The sequence below is a fragment of the Panthera uncia genome, chromosome D4 (genome assembly GCF_023721935.1).
Source record: "Panthera uncia isolate 11264 chromosome D4, Puncia_PCG_1.0, whole genome shotgun sequence".
NCBI lineage: Eukaryota > Metazoa > Chordata > Mammalia > Carnivora > Felidae > Panthera > Panthera uncia.
The window spans coordinates 25,770,605-25,787,071 of record NC_064807.1 but is presented as its reverse complement, the minus strand read 5'-3'; the positions used below and the strand labels follow the sequence as shown (position 1 = coordinate 25,787,071).

The 16,467-nt window shown below is 40.6% G+C and overlaps 1 protein-coding gene and 1 pseudogene across 4 annotated transcripts in view; both read left to right on the top strand.

Annotated features, from left to right (window-relative positions):
- Positions 1 to 622: 622 nt before the first annotated feature.
- The window catches only part of AGTPBP1 (ATP/GTP binding carboxypeptidase 1), a 160,398-nt gene continuing 144,553 nt past the window's right edge, over positions 623 to 16,467 (top strand). Inside the window, exon 1 of one of the 4 annotated variants that reach the window (XM_049653537.1) lies at positions 623 to 834. In XM_049653537.1, the coding sequence (XP_049509494.1) occupies positions 638 to 834 (197 nt within the window). In that variant the 5' untranslated portion in view covers positions 623 to 637. The other 3 variants (XM_049653386.1, XM_049653190.1, XM_049653318.1) reach the window with 3 other exon arrangements.
- On the top strand, positions 14,251 to 15,478 carry LOC125938454 (annexin A2-like; annotated as a pseudogene).

Genomic DNA, 16,467 nt, shown 5'->3' with positions numbered 1-16,467 from the left:
CTGGAGCCCAGCTGTCTCTTTATAGACTCTCCTCGAGGTCAGGAAAGGGCTGAGCTTTCCAGTGGTGCCCAGGGACTAGAGCGACCCCCCCCCCCGCCCGCTGGTGCCACACTGGGGAGTTAACCGCTCGTCCACAGCAGCTAACAGCCTTCTAAGAGCAGAGTGATTGATGGTAGTGGGGTGGGCGCCGGCTTAGCTCCGGAGAAAGGCGGGCCGCTCTAATTGGGAGCGTACAGGAAGGTGAATTGCAGAGAGTGGGGAGCCGCCCGCCTACCGGTTCGGTTCGGTTGGGTTGGACGCTCGCTGCAGGGCCTGGGCCTGCAGCGCGCGTGCAACCCTCCTCCCCAAACCCCTGCCGCGCCTACCACGCAGCACAGCACCTAACGCCGGCACGCGCGCCCCGCCCTCCCTCCTGCGCACGCTCGCTCCTTACCCACGCGCGCTCCCTGAGTCCCAACCCCGTTCCGGCCCGCGCGTGCCCCACCCTCCTCCCTAGCGCGTGCCCCACCCTCCTCCCTAGCGCGTGCCCCACGCGGCACGCGCGCACGCGCATTCCGTCCTCCCCGCCAGCCGGCGCGCGCGAGCCTTCGGGCCCAGGGCGTGCGGTGGGCGGGGCGCCGCGCTGACGTTGCCCGGGATGCGGGCAGGTTCCGCCGCCGCCACCGCCGCCGCCACCGCCGCCTCCACCTCGCCTGCCACCGGGGTTTGTATGAAAACACCGGGCGGCTGGCGGCGAGAATTCCGCTGTGCTCCCAGAGAGCAGCTGCCGGCGCTGCGGATGCCGAGCTGGTGCCGCGGCTCTGCCCAGTCCCGCCAGCGCCCCATCCTGAGCCGGTGAGCGCCCCGCCGCCGTCCGCACGTCCGGGCCGGCCGCCCCTCGGCCGCTGCTTGCCCGCCCGTCCGCCTTCCCTGCGCAGTCCCCCGGCCACCGAGTCCCGGGGGCGGGAGAAGCCGGGAGGAGCGACCCCGCGCCCGCCGCGGTCTGCGTCCTGGGATCCCTTCGCCCCTCACCTGACAGGTTGTGTAACGTGTGTCTTTCGGGGCGAGTGGACCGGAGCTGGAGGAAAACCCCTGATGGTTTGGGGCTTTGGCTGGCTTCTGGAAAGCGCCCCACGCCGCCCCCACCCGCGACACTCGGTGACCCCCGCCTCAATCCCCGGCGGAGGGTCCCCGACGCGGTTTTCGGGCACAGGCGGCCCCGTGCCCTGCCCTTTTTCTGGGGCCGGGGTGCAGCGCGGAGCCGAGCTGGGGGGCGGCGGGCCGGGGACGGGCACGCGCCCCGCCTCCCCCACCCACCCCGGCACACACCTTGCTTCGCGGTGGGCTTGGTGTGTGGTGTGACTTTGGCGGTGGCCAGGTTTGCTTCGTGTCAGGGTGGTTGGCCTGAAGTGTGTTCTCCGTTTACAACTTGTCGCCTTTTGGGTTTGATTTGAGCCTGAATGAGATCGCTCTAGATGACAGTGCAGAGTTTCCTTACAGCCTGCCTTCCTGAGTGAGTTGCGGGTTCTTCGTTGCAAGTACTCGAGGACTCCTGCAACCCCGTCTGCATGGTTTCCCCTTGTGCCGGTTAAGCCTCTTACTAGGACCAGTGCAATTTTGAATCGGCTGGTTTCCTGGGCGTTTACCCATTATAGAATGGAGTTTTTGTACATCTTAGCGTAATCGATATGAATGTTGATCATTTAAAGGCCACTTCTTGTTTTGATACAGATTGCTCAATCAAGGGCTTAAAGGTCCAGCACTGCTGATGACCTAATACATTGTAACACTGAGGGGATTTTTTTTTTTTTTTTTGGCAGTATTAATTCCTTGTAGGTGTTTTGTTTTTCTTCAGGTGTTGAAAATTGTAGCAGTGTTTAATTGTAATGTATGACAATTTGTAGTTAGGACTGAACAGCTTTCTTTATCACTCATTTTCACTTACTTTGATGCCTGTGTTGTAATCTTTATGTAAATCCAGCTAGTAACCTGAACCCTTATTATAAATTGTCTTTTTTCCTAAGAAAACTAGAAAGTTACTTTTGTAATTTTACAGTGAAATGTTTTCAGTTCAGTATGCTAAAAAAATAGTAGTTTATTTAAGGCACTTTAAATGGTAGTATTTTAAAACATGTGCCAAAATACTAATGAAAACCAGACAAAACCCTGGAAGATCTGTAAGCATTTCCTATAATGGCTGTGATTAGTCCTGTAATTGCTGTGAGATAGGGATGTCTTATCTATGCCTTATTTTCTTATCGTAATATGACTTGGTTAATTCCCATTCCACCTCGCTTGAGTTAAATTCCGCAGTGAAGTTATAGGTTCATTTTTAATGACCTCAAAAATCTGCCTTGAATTAATTGGTTCCACACTTACTGAGAACTGCAGTCTCATTCTGAACTTTGTAATGAAGGGGGTAGACTTAGAGTTCCTCTTGTTACTAGCCAACACTGCAAAAACATTTAAGTGTTTTAATGTAACCTAAGCTTTTGTAGAAGCAATTTTTATAAATCTTTTCCCGTTGACTTGAATTGAGGCATTATTACTTTTTGGAGCAGTCTAGCAAGACTCCTTTTATAATAATGGTTATCTCTGACAGAGGGAAAAGAGACCCAAATGTGAAATTACCCAATTTGTATTAGATTCTACATTTTAGAATTTTTAGTAAATCTCCACAGTATTCACCTTCCAAAATGTATTCTTGCTTAAAGTCCCCCAGTACCTGAAGTTGAACAGTGTATCAGTAGTAATGGATGAAATTGTCAGAGGGCTCTTCAAATTGGGAGCCTCCCTTAGGCAGTTGGTCTTGGTGACAACAACAGAAGTTTAGAGTGGGCACCGAATTTTAAATTTTATATATTACTGTAGGTTATAGGGTCTGTGTACTGTAATGCAGTGGCTGAGGAGTTGGGCTTCAGGGCTGGCTTTGAATCCTGGCTTTGCCTGAGGCAAGTTATTTATCCTCCTTGTGCTTCAGTTTTCTCTGTTCCAAAAATGGGGTAATAATGGTTATATCCTTAAGATCTTGAATATTAAACGAGTTAATACACATGGAGTGCTTAACCCACAGTGCCTGGCACATAGTAATTGCTCAGTAAATATTACTGCTACTGCTTTTTCTCATTCTTCCAAGGGGTTTAGTAAGCTCAAGAAGGACTTTAGGCTGGTGGAGCATGATTACTGTAGAATCATTCCACTGTGACCCATTGACTCCTTTGGAGCTAAATGACAGCTTAGTCTCACTGTCCTGCCTTGGAAGCATGTAATTTAGTTTTAAATAGAACAGCTAGACCCTGAAAGCTGGGTGTGCTGAGATGCTGCTGGAGAGGTGCTGAAGTATCCATGTTTGTCCCTTCTGACAGAACCTTGGATTGTCTCCCTTATGGTGGTGGTGACTGCTATTTTAATCACCTGTTTTTGACTTGTGTTTCTTTGACTGTCATGTGCTTCTATCAAAAATACTATGTATCAAATTGTTACTGGGTATACAGGAGTTTATCTGATCAAGATATTGCACATTCTGTTGTTTTTTTCTTCATTGGTGTTACAGAGTGAGGTTAGTTATGATTGGACATTGTACCTTTTCAGCTTTCATGTAATTTTGCTAGGAAAGTTTTTTTCTAATTAATGACTTTATGTACTTGTTTTTCTTGGTTTGCAGGGATCTGATGTTAATACTCAGTTGTTGAAATCAGTTTTCAAACTTTTGATTTTAGTACCCTTTTACATTCTTAAAAATTATTGCACACCCCAAAGAGCTTTTGTGGATTATGTCTGTATTTATTATATTATAAATTAAAGAGAAATGTACAACTTTTATTAATTCACTTAAATATGATAATATCTTAATATAAGCGTATTTTTAATGAAAAATGACTATTTTTCAAAACAAGGCAATAAGAAGAGTGGTATTGTTTTACATAAAAAAAAATGTTTATTTATTTTGAGGCAAGGGGAGGGGCAGAGAGGGAGGGAGACGGAATCCCAAGCAGGCTCCACACTCAGCACAGAGCCTGACATGGGGCTCAGTCTCACAATCTTGAGATCATGACCTGAGCCAAAATCAACAGTCGGACACCTAACCAACTGAGCCATCCAGGTGCCCCTTGTTTTACATTTTTGTAAATCTCTAATGTCTGGTTTAATAGAAACAGCTGGATTCTCATCTCCTTCTGCATTCAGTCTGTTGCACTATGTTTTTTGGTTTGAAGTATATAGAAAGAGAAGCCCAGCCTTACATAGTTAATGGCTGGAAAAGGGAGGGGTATTTTAATAGCCTTTTCAGATAATAATGGATTTTTTTGCTTGGTGCTACATCAGAACTCAACATGTGTTGGTTTTCTAGTTACTTGTATTATGGAATCTGAAATCATATCAATGGACTTTTCATAATGTTATATTAAAATCCACTGGTCTAAACTTTGAATGGATCTTACATAACCATGCCTGAATTTATAACATCATGCCATGGTCGTTTCTAAGTATTGGTTCAGCCAGTTATGCAGATCTCCAAAATGTTGGCACATTTCATTATATATTATTAGAAAATCACATTTGTTAATATCACCATTCATCCCATCAGAAACAGATTATTGGGAAGCTATCCAGGTCATGACATGATGGTGGATGTGAGTTTTCCAGAAATCTGATTTTTGCTTGAAGGCTCAAATTTTATCGTTGGCAAGAATTATGACTGCCAGTTGTTTCCTAGAAGTGACAGGCAGATTTTGTTCATCTGTGAGAGAACTTCTGCCAGAATACCCAAGTCTGAATAACCATGGTCATTCTTTCAAGTAAAAATGGTGTTTCACAAAAAAAAAAAAAAAAAAAAAAAAAAAAAAGAGGCTAGTGAAAGCTCTCAGTTCAGTCACACAAGTACTTTACCTTGAGACACCCATCAACTATTGCAATTCAGTATGTGGTCAGAAATGCTTTGTGCATACTTAACCATTTTGTCACACAGAATATTAAAAAGATCTGTACTGAAGAGCTGAGATTTAATAAAATTAATTTTTACTATTTGAAGGACTTTTTTTTAGAGTTTTTTTTTTAAAGTTTATTTATTTTGAGAGAGAGAGCGAGCTTGTGTAAGTAAGCTGGGGAGGGGGAGAGAGAGAGAGAGAGAGAGAGAGAGAGAGAATTTCAAGCAGACTCTGCATTGTCAGCACAAAGCCTGACACGGGGCTCAATCTCATGAACCATGAGATCATGACCTGAGTGGAAGTCAGCCACCCAGGCTCTCCTGAAGGACATTCTTAAGTGAAGAAGGCTTTTTTTTTTTTTTTTTTTTTTTTTTTTTAAATAGCTACTGGTACTTGATGGTGAAAAATAATGACCAATAGTGCAGTTTGGTGCCAGTACCAGAAGTTGTTCCAAGATGCTAGAAATGTTATACATCATTGCTTTTGTACCATAGTATAAATGTTAATACAGTTAAAAAGGCTAATAATACTTTATGTTATTATGAAGATAGTTTTGACCTTGTGGACCCCTTAAAAAGGTGTCAGGATCCCAGGTGTCTATGGACCACATTTTGAGGACTTCTGGTACACATCAGCAGTTCCTACCAAACTTTGATTAGGAGGGGAAGTGGTAGTGACAATTACTAGTCTGTTTTTGCTTCAGTCTTTAGCGCCCAGTGAAGGCCACCTTTAAAAGAATTTTTTTTTTTTTTTTTTTTAAAAGCGCAGTAAAGGCAATTCACTTCTAGAAAGTTGAGGCTCTTAGGGGTTTTAGTCAGATGCTGATATGGGGGAACTATAGTATTAGTAATTTGAAATTATGCTATCTAAAAGCAAAAAGATTGGGGAGTATATTTCCACATTAATGTTCAACAAATCTAATTTGGGGGGTTTAAATATTAGATAAATAGTGAAGGCACAAAATGTGAAAAGCTCAACTGATATCAAGCTCTTAAGCTAAAATAAACATCTTAGCTTCCCTTCTTAATCTCTTAAGTTCATTTCTCACTTAATTCGTGCTGAGGGTCAACCATCCCTAAGCAGAGGTACCCAGCATTTGTTCTCTTTGCTTCACGTCATACCTTACTAGGAAAATGACTTAAGATTATGAAGGTTATAAGGGTATATAGGTGACATGGGGAATAAAAGTAATAGTAAGGCTTATGAAAGATCTATGATAGAATAATGGTAATAAAAATGTAAACACTGTCTACATATAATAAGTGTTGAATGAATTGAAAAGAATACTGTTTTGGGGTTCCTGTGTGGCTCAGTCGGTTAAGCATCTGACTTCAGCTCAGGTCATGATCTTGTGGTTAGTGAGTTTGAGCCCCGCATCCGGCTCTGTGTTGATAACGTGGAGCTTGGAGCCTGCTTCAGATTTTGTGTCTCCCTCTCTCTCTGCCCTTCCCCCCCCCCCTTTCTTTCTCAAAAATAAATGTTAAATTTTTTTCTTTTTAATTAAAAATAAAAAAAAGAATACTATTTTTGACAGGAATTCTCCAGACTTTTTAATTTATTGTAGGCACAATTTCTAGTTGTATGTAGGTAGAAGTGATGTTGAATAAGGCAAGACAGCAAACATCCTTGATGAGCTTCTCTCCTAATTGCAAAGTAAGAGGATTTGACTCCCAAGTGATCTTTGAAGTTTCTTACAACTCTAGAGTTCTAGGTTTTTTGTTTTTATTTTCTTTGCCTATGGATGACATCTTTGTCATTTCTTAAATCAATCTCATCAATTCGAATTTGTGATTTCATTTGAAGCTTATTTTTCCCAATTCTTATATTTGTATTTTTAGTTCGTATTTTGATTTAAAAATTATTTTAAACTTATATGTATATATAAAATATAAAAATTGTCATTTTAATCATTTTACAGTGGTATTAAGTACATTCACGTTATTGTGCAGCCATCACACCATCCATCTTCAGGTCTTTTTTGGTCTTGCAAAACTGAAAGTTTGTACCCATTGAACAATAAATTCTCATTTCCTCCTTCTTGTAATCACTAGCAACCACAAATTCAACTTTCTCTCTCTATGAATTTGACTGGTGTGAGTACCTTTTATGAGTAGAATCATGCAGTATTTACCCTTTTGTGACTGGCTATTTCATTTAGCATTGTCTTCAGGATTCATCCGTTTAGGATTTCTTCTTTTAGGGCTGAATAATATTCCATTGTGTGTATATTCCATATTTGTTTATTCATCTGTCAGTGGACTTTTGGGTTGCTTTTACCTTTTGACTATCGTGAATAATGCTGCTATGTACATGGGTGTAGAAATACTTCTTCGAGACCCTGCTTTCAGTTCTTTCGGGTCCATATTTAGAAATGGAATTGCTGGGCCATATGGTAATTCTATTTTTGAGTAACTACTGTTTCCATAACAGCTGCACCATTTTATTTCTATACCAACAGTGTACAAGGATTCTAGTTTCTCCACATCCTTGTCAACACTTGTTTTCTGGTTGATTGGTCTCTTTTTGGGGGTAGGGTTGGCCATTGGAGTCATTCTAATGGGTGTGAGGTCCTATCTCATTGTGGTTTAGATTTGCATTTATGCTGCTGAATTTGGTTTGCTGCTATTTTGTTGAGGATTTGTATGACAGTGTTCATAAAGGTTATTGATCTCTGGTTTTCTTGTAATGTCTTTGTTTGGCTTTGGTATCAGGGCAGTGCTGGCCTCATAGAAAGAGGGAGTGTCTCCTTCTCTTCAGTTTTTTGAAAGAATTTGAGAAGGATTGATGTTCTTTAAATGGTACAGTTCACAAGTGAAGCCATCAAATCTGGGTCTTTTCTTTGTTGGGAAATTTTTGATTACTCATCCAATCTCCTTAATAGTTATGGATTTATTCAGATTTTCTGTTTCTTTGTGATTTCGTTTCAGTAAGTTTTGTGTTTCAGGAAATTTGTCAATTTCATCTAGTTTATCCAATTTGTTGGTGCACAGTTCATAGTATTCACTTAAAATCCTTCGTATTTCTGTAGAATCAGTAGTCGTGTCTCCACTTGCTTTCCTGCTTTTAATAATTTGAGCCTTCTCTGTTTTTTCGTAAGCTTACTAAAGCTTTGCCAATTTTGTTAATCTTTTTAGAGAACCAGTTTTTTTTTTACTTGTTGATTTTTCTCTATTTTTCTATTCTCTATTTTCTTTATCTCTGCTCTAATCCTTAGTATTTCCTTCCTTCTGCTAGCTTTGTGTTCTCCTTTTTCTAGTTCCTTAATTTGTTAGGTTGTTGATAGGAGGTCATTCTCTCTCTCTCTCTTTTTTTTTTAAATGTTTATTTTTGAGAGAGAGAGTGCGAGCGAGCGTGCTGTGTGCACACGAGCAGGGGAGGGGCAGAAAGAGAGGGAGACACAGAATCAGAAGCAGGCTCCAGCCTCTGAACTGTCAGCACAGAGCCTGATGTGGAGCTTGAACCCATGAACCATGAATCATGAATGAGATCATGACTTGAGTCCAAGTCAGATGCTTAACCAATTGAGCCACCCAGGCACCCCTGAGATCTTTCTTTTTTCATGTAAGTGTTTATAGCTGTAAACTTTCCCTCCTAGCCCTGCTTTCTCTGCATCCCGTAAATTTTGGTATGTTTTATTTTCATTTATCTCATTTCCCTTGTGATTTTTTTTCTTTGACCCATTGGTTGTTAAACAGTATGTTGTTTTGTTCCACAAACTTGTGCATTTTCCAATTTTCCTTATTTATTTCTAGCTTCATTCTGTTGTGTTTGGAGAGGTTACTTGTATAATATCTGTCTTTTAAAATCTATTGAGACCCAATTTGTGGCCTAAAAGGTGGTTTATCCTGGAGAATGCTCCAAGTGCCCTTGAGAGGAATATATATTCTATTGTTAGGTAGTGTTTTATATTTGTTATCTCTCGTTGGTTTACAATGTTATTCAAATCCTCTGTTTTCTTATTTATCTTATGTCTGGTTGTTCTTTCCAAGACTGACCATGGGATAGTGAAGCCTCCAACAATTATTGTAGAACTGTTTGTTTTCCCCTTTAATTCTGTCAATTTTTGCTTAGTGTGTTTTGATGCTCTGTTATTAGGTACATGAATGTTTATAATTGTTACATCTTCTTGCTGTCTTAAACCTTTTATTAATATATAGTGTCCTTCTTTGTCTCTTGTAATCTTTTTTGATTTAAAGTCCCTTTTTTTTCTGATGTTAGTATAGCCACCCTGCATTGTTTTTGGTCACTATTTGCATGGAATCTTTTTCTGTCTTTTTATTTTCAAACTATTTGTGCCTTTATATCTAAATGAGTTTCTTGTAGATAGCATATTGTTGGATTATGTTTTTTAAATCCATTCTGCCAATCTCTGCCTTTTGATTGGAGGTTTTAACCCATTTAGATTTAAAGTAATTACTGATCAGGAGGAACTTTGTCATTTTTATATTTTTAAAAATTATTTATTATTATTTGTTTTGTTTTTATGACTATCTTTGGTTTGCCTAAATTTTTAATTTTTAATTTATTTTAGTTTTTCTTGTTTATTTCTATATGCCTTATGGCTTTTTGAGTCTCTTATATCCTGTATATTTTGATTTTTATTGGGACCGACTTTGGCTGTGATACTTTACTTAAACAACAAACAGACAAAACTGAAACCATTTTCATGGGCTTGTCATAGGTTAGAGGCAAGGACAATATGTGTTTCAGGGTAAGAATTTTAATGTCAAATATCACCTATATAGGTTTATGAATTTTGACATTTGTTTAAATCTAAAAATGGTTGGAATCTGAGTTGAGGGAAGAGTAATATTAAATAAATTATTTAGTTGGATTGAAGTGTGGTGCAATTCTGCTCCCAATGGTAACACATTATTTGTAGTATAATTAAAACATCATATAGCAAAACAAATTAGACCTTGTGTAAGTGCTGGAACATCTTTGTGGAGTAGCATGTGAACTATCCAAACTTAGGTTTTTAATGAGGATGCATGATGAAGAAAGGTAAAAGGTATAACTTTTATAGGTTTCCTCTTATCCACAGTTTTTTGGTAAAATTAATGACAATAATATAGGTAAAAAAATTTGCCTGTTTGCAGATTGGGCTGCAACATTCATAAACTACCGTTGACCTTTGAAACAACATGAGTTTGAACTGTGTGGGTCCACCTATCTGCATGTTGTTTTTTATAAATACAGTACAGTACTGTAAATGTATTTTCTTTTCCTTATGATTTTATTAATATTTTTTTCCTCTAGCTTACTTTATTGTGAGAATATGGTGTATAATGCATATACATACACATGCAAAATATATGTTAATTGGCTGTTTACATTATTGGTAAGGCTTCTGGTCAATTGACCAGCCAGGCTTCTGGCTATTGATAACTAAATCTGGGGGGAGTCAAAAGTTATATGTGCATTTTTGAGTGCATGGGGATCTGTGTTTGTTCCCACATCTCTAATCATTGAATACCATACGAATAAGGTAACTAGATGAAACTGTATACTCTAATAGTAGTAATTTAGAGTAGGTCAATGTATATGGAGATGTGGGTTAGTATATGCAGACTGTGTCCAATATATATATTTCTTTCAATTTAAATGGAAATGATTTTTATATGCCTTTTGCTGGGAATGTTACTTCTCTTTCCTTAGACAACAGATACTGTATACCTTCTTCCCTTAAAATTTCTCACTGTTCCTTCAAGGTTGCTGCCAAGGGTATGGTCATATTCTTTGGGATGTTTCTTATTCAGTAATCAGAATTTACAGTTTTCCATCACATTGACATAGCTGGTGTGGGGGAATAGTAGCTGCCTTATGTTCTTGAAAAGTGATTTCTTCTTTTCAGATAATGAAACAATTAGAGAAAGCTGACAAAAGATGATGCCTTTTCAGTGTACTTGTTTCCCGGTTCCTCGCAGTAGAACCAACTACCCAGATCTTTAACTGCAGTCTTTCCTTAGTTGTCCACATCCACTACAATAAGAACAATGTCTACTATTTAACAGCAAAGGTAATCATTGTTGACTAGAGCAGTGCTTCCCCAAAGTTTTTAAACAGTGGAAATTTTGCCTAATTATATCTTGTAGGGAGGCCCATTTGTGGACATTTGAGAGTAAAATAGTGAAGTTGTTCTGGTTGAATAGGAATAGAACCAGGTTGTTTAAACAATGCAAGTGAAAAGGAATCATATTTCCTCAGACTGTATTTAAAAGATTTCATGTGAATAGTGTATGTTTCTTTGCATTTTTAGCAGTTTGATTTGAAATACATTAAAAACCATGTATGTTTGTGAGGTATATATATTTAGAAAATATAACCTTAACTTTGGGGCGTGTGCCAGAATTTCTTTTATGGCTTGTTTGTGGAATGGAAATTAGGACAGGCTTACATGTATGAAGTGTGTTTATGCACACGTACTGACTTGGCTGATAGGTTTGATTTTAAGCTTAAGCCAGTGGAACCTGAGGCCTTCAGTTTTGGTTTCTTGGGCTCTGGAACTAGCTCTAGTTGAGAGCAAAAGATCAGGAGAATCTAAAACACAAATCAGAAAATCCAATACTTTTCTTGAGCTAGAGTATATAAAATTGCTTGTTTTTTTCTTATGTGTGGGCTAGGTTGAGTCAGTTGATCTTGCTTATGTGGTTTTCTGCCAAGGCCATATGCCCACATTTAATTCAAGTTCAAGCCACCTTTAAATATATATAAAAGTCAAGTTATACAGACACTTCCCCCCCCCCCCCCCCTTTTGGGAAATGTATACTGCGGATTTTTTTTTTATGTGCAGCATAGCAGGATTGTGTTTTTTTTTCTCCCTAAAGACCCAGGTGGGTCAGTAGTTTTGCTTTTGTGTAAAAGGGATATTGTATTCTATTGTGGGAATCAGGCACTGAACTACAGAGAGTGTTAAGCCCTTAACCCTAATTTAAGGATGGATTGAATTAGAAAGTTCCTGCAGTGACTAACCTTTTTTTTTTTTTTTTTTTTTAATTTATTTTTGGGACAGAGAGAGACAGAGCATGAACGGGGGAGGGGCAGAGAGAGAGGGAGACACAGAATCGGAAACAGGCTCCAGGCTCCGAGCCATCAGCCCAGAGCCTGACGCGGGGCTCGAACTCACGGACCGCGAGATCGTGACCTGGCTGAAGTCGGACGCTTAACCGACTGCGCCACCCAGGCGCCCCTAACCTTTTTTTTTAACAGCTTTATTGAGATATAACTCACATACCATACAATTTTCCCTTTAAAATATGCAATTCAGTGCCCTTTAGTATATTCACAGAGTTGTGTAGCCATCACCACAGTGAATTTTCGAACATTTTTATTGCCCCAAAAAGAAATCCCACATCCTTTTAGTGTGTCTCCTTCCCCAGCCCCACCCCATTCTCTTCTAGTCCTAGATAAGCGTTAATCTACTCTCTGTATAGATTTACCTATTCTGGATATTTCATATAAATGGAATCATACAATGATGTTGTCTTTCATGACTGGCTTCCTTTTATTTAATATATTTTCAAGGTTCATTTATGTAGCATATATCAGTCCTTTGTTTCTTTTTATCATTGAATAATATTCTATATAGCTATACCACATTTCATTTATCCATTCATTGGTTGGTGGACATTTGGGTTATTTCCACTTTTTGGTTATGAATAATGCTGTTAGGAACATTTGTGTACAAATTTTTGTGTGGATATAAATTTTCATTTCTTTGAGTATATACTTAGAAATGGAATAGTTGGGTCACATGGTTTCTTTTTGTTTAACCTTTTGAGGAGCTGTTAGATTGTTTTCAAAGCAGCTGTACCGTTTTAAATTCCTATCAACAATGTATAAGGATTCCAGTTTTTCACATCCTTGCTAATGCTTGTTATTGTCTGTATTTTTTAAAAACTAGGGGCGCCTGGGTGGCTCAGTCAGTTAAGCGGCCGACTTCAGCTCAAGTCATGATCTCGCGGTCCGTGAGTTCGAGCCCCGCGTTGGGCTCTGGGCTGACAGCTCAGAGCCTGGAGCCAGTTTCAGATTCTGTGTCTCCCTCTCTCTGACCCTCCCCCGTTCATGCTCTGTCTCTCTCTGTCTCAAAAATAAATAAACGTTAAAAAAAAAAAAAGTTTTAAAAACTATTATAGCCATGCTAGTGGGTGAGAAGTGGTATCTCATTGTAGACTAACTTTTTAAACAGTAGTTAAGCATAACAAGAATGATAGTACTCTAAGATGGAGTTAATTTTACAGTTAAAGTATTTAATAGGCTGATCTAGGAATACAATTCTCAGAGTTAATACTTAAAACCTATGATTAATTAGTATCACTTGCTAATTAAAAAATGAGGTCATAGATTTTTCTAATCTCTGATTGTATGATTTTTCCTCACAAAAGTCTTTTTGAAAAAGAAAATTGAAGTTTGAATTTCAGAGAACGAAATTCACTCAGACACCTTAGGCAGAGAAGGTTTATTTATGTTAGAGTACTAAGTAGTTTGCTGGGATATATCAGTCTGGGTCCAATCAGGAAATAGAAACCACACAGTAATTTAACAGGGAAAGATTAATATAAAAAATTATTGACTATAACAGGGATTGGAGAATTGAGGGATTTGTCAGCAAGAAGTAAAGATAACTCTAAAGAATAGTGGGATAGCTGGTTACTGGCCCCAAGGCTGAGATAGAGTGGGCCCCTCTTCCCCACTGAAGACTTGTTGAAAAAGGTAAGGTCAAGGCAAGTAGGTGTGGTGTGACACTAGTGGAATTTGCTGCATGTTCACCTTGTAGGGTGCCAGGGAAAGCTGTTCATGGGGAGATGTCTCACCGGAGGCCCTCTGCTACAGAGCAGCGTAGACCCCTGTTGGAGAGGCTGCATGTGCTGTAGGAGCCTGGTGCTGTAGAAACCATCCTTGTTGCAGGAATGGGTCCCAGAGAAGCCTTGGCTGCTGCAGCCAAGTGAACACCCCGGAGCCAGGAAGCAAAATCCTTTTCCTCTGCAATGTCTTTCCAGTGCCCTCTTGACAAAGCTTAATGTCTTGCCAGCTGGCAAAGAAATTAGTATTTTAAGGGCACACATCCGTTTTCACAGAGCAGGCAAAAATGGTGAATTTAGAGATGAGGGGCAATAAATCAATACCTGGCACGGGTTTTAATTGGTTTACGGAATTGTTCGGAGATTTAAAGAAAGAGATTCTAGGTTGAGCTTTAAGGAACAACTCCCAAAACCTCTACACAAAACTGAGAGACCAAGGGAGATATTGTCTCTTTTATGATTAAGAGACCTGTCTAGTTGTGAAATTGCTTTCAGATCTTCATTCCTAGAACCACACTGATATTTTAAAATCAGGATACTGTTGACTCCACAACTGGGGATGCTTGCGGCTCTCGGCGTCTGGCCTAGCTTCTTTCAGAATGTCTGCTGTTCACGACGTTCTCTGCAAGCTCAGCTTGGAGGGTGAAAACTCCCACCCCCAAGTTCATGCTGGTTGGTGATGCCAATTTTGCATATACCAATTTTGATACTGAGTGTGATGCTCTGAACATTGAAACAGCTATCAAGACCAAAGGTGTGGATGAGGTCACCATTGTCAACCATTTTGACCAGCCTCAACAATGAACAGAAACAGGATGTTGCCTTCCCCACCAGAGAAGGACCAAAAGGGAACTTGTATCAGCACTGAAGTCAGCCTGGAGACCGTGTTTTGGGGCCTGTTGCAAACACCTGTTCAGTATGATGCTTCTGTGCTGAAATCCTCCATGAAGGGCCTGGGCACTCATGAGGACTCCCTCATTGCGATCGTCTGCTCAAGGACCAACTAGGAGCTTCAGAAAATTAATAGAGTCTATGAGGAAATGTACAAGATTGATCTGGAGGTTATTGTTTCTGACACATCTGGTGACTTCTGCAAGCTGATGGTTGCCCTCGCAAAGGGTAGAAGAGCAGAGGATGGCTCTGTCATTGGTTATGAACTGATTGATGGACCAAGGTGCCTGGGATCTCTATGATGCTGGAGTGAAGAGGAAAGGAACTGATGTGCCCAAGTGGATCAGCATCAAAACAAGTGAAGTGTGTGACACATCCAGAAAGTATGACATGCTGGACAGCATCAAGAAGGAGGTCAAAGGAGATCTGGAAAATGCTTTCCCGAAGCCGGGGCTGTGCATTCAGAACAAGCCCCTATATTTTGCTGACTATATGACTCCAGGAAGGGCAGAAGGACTCGTGATAAAGTCCTGATTAAATCTTAAATTTTTAAAGTAATCTCTGCACCCACTGTGGGGCTCGAACTCAGGACCCTGAGATCAGGAGTTGCATGCTGTACTGACTGAGCCAGGCAGGTGCCCCAGTAAAGTCCTGATTAGAGTCATGGTCTCTCTCAGTGGACATGTTGAAAATTAGGTCTGAATTCAAGAGAAAGTGTGGCGAGTCCTTGTACTGCTGCATCCAGTGAGGCACCAAAGGCAACTACCCAAAAGCGCTGCTGTACCTGTGTGGTGGGGCTGACTGAGGCCCATGACAGCAAGAGCGTCCAGGAGTGGTGCTCCTTTGTTTCCAGCTAACAGTTCTAGAAAATAGCTGTGACTAACAGTCCCCTTTGCCCATCCCTGCCAGGGTGATGTTAGCATTGCCCCTCCTCAATTTTTTTTTAAGTATTTATTTTTTGAGAGACAGTGCGAGTGGGGAAGAGGTGGAGAGAAGGGGGGACAGAGGATCTGAAGTGGGCTCTGACAGAACGGAGCCCGGTGCGGTGCTTGAACCCACAAACTGTGAGATCATGATCTCAGCTGACGTCAGATGCTCAACTGACTGAGCCACGTAGGTGCTCTTGCCCCCTCCTCAACTTTATTTCAGTTATGTAAGCATTGCCTGCCCCTCATGTCTAGTCTCTCCTTTTAACCAAAGAAGTGAACATTCCAAGGAGTTGGAAGAGGAATATGTAATGTGAAACACTTTACCTCGTGTACTCATGTACTGTGTGATAAACAGATGAGTAAACTGAAGTTTTACTTTATAAAAAAAGAATAATTAAAATCAGGAAACTGTGGTGGTCAGGAGGCTATGGTGATCAGGAATGTCCTGCTGTACTTAACTAGCTGTAGAACCACACTGGGCCAAGACCTGTTATGGCTACACCAGTCCTGTCTACTGGCCTTTCTCTATACCCCAAAGGGTCCACGAGATAATTTTCAGGTCTCAGGAAATTCCTGCATAAAAATTAGAACATCTGTGTTAGCAGCTGTGATAATTAGTTCTGATAATTGTTCTTCTGATCAATTCATTGGTGAAGGAGGGATCTTATGTCTTAAATGGTATGAGATGGCTACTGCCTGACTTTGACCAGATGCTACTAACAACAGTTTATTCGTCAAATACTCACAACCTGGGAGAGGAGGATACTGCATGCCTCATGGAAGTTGCATTTGGGAGTAGAGTGAACCAGTCACAGTGGCCATGGGAGGCAGGCTTTGTAGTAACAAATGGATGAAATAACAAAAGGACTGCCCTCATGGGAGGATGTGATTAATTTGTTTGAATAATTCTGAGGGCTGGTAGGGCAAGGCACTGACAGCTTG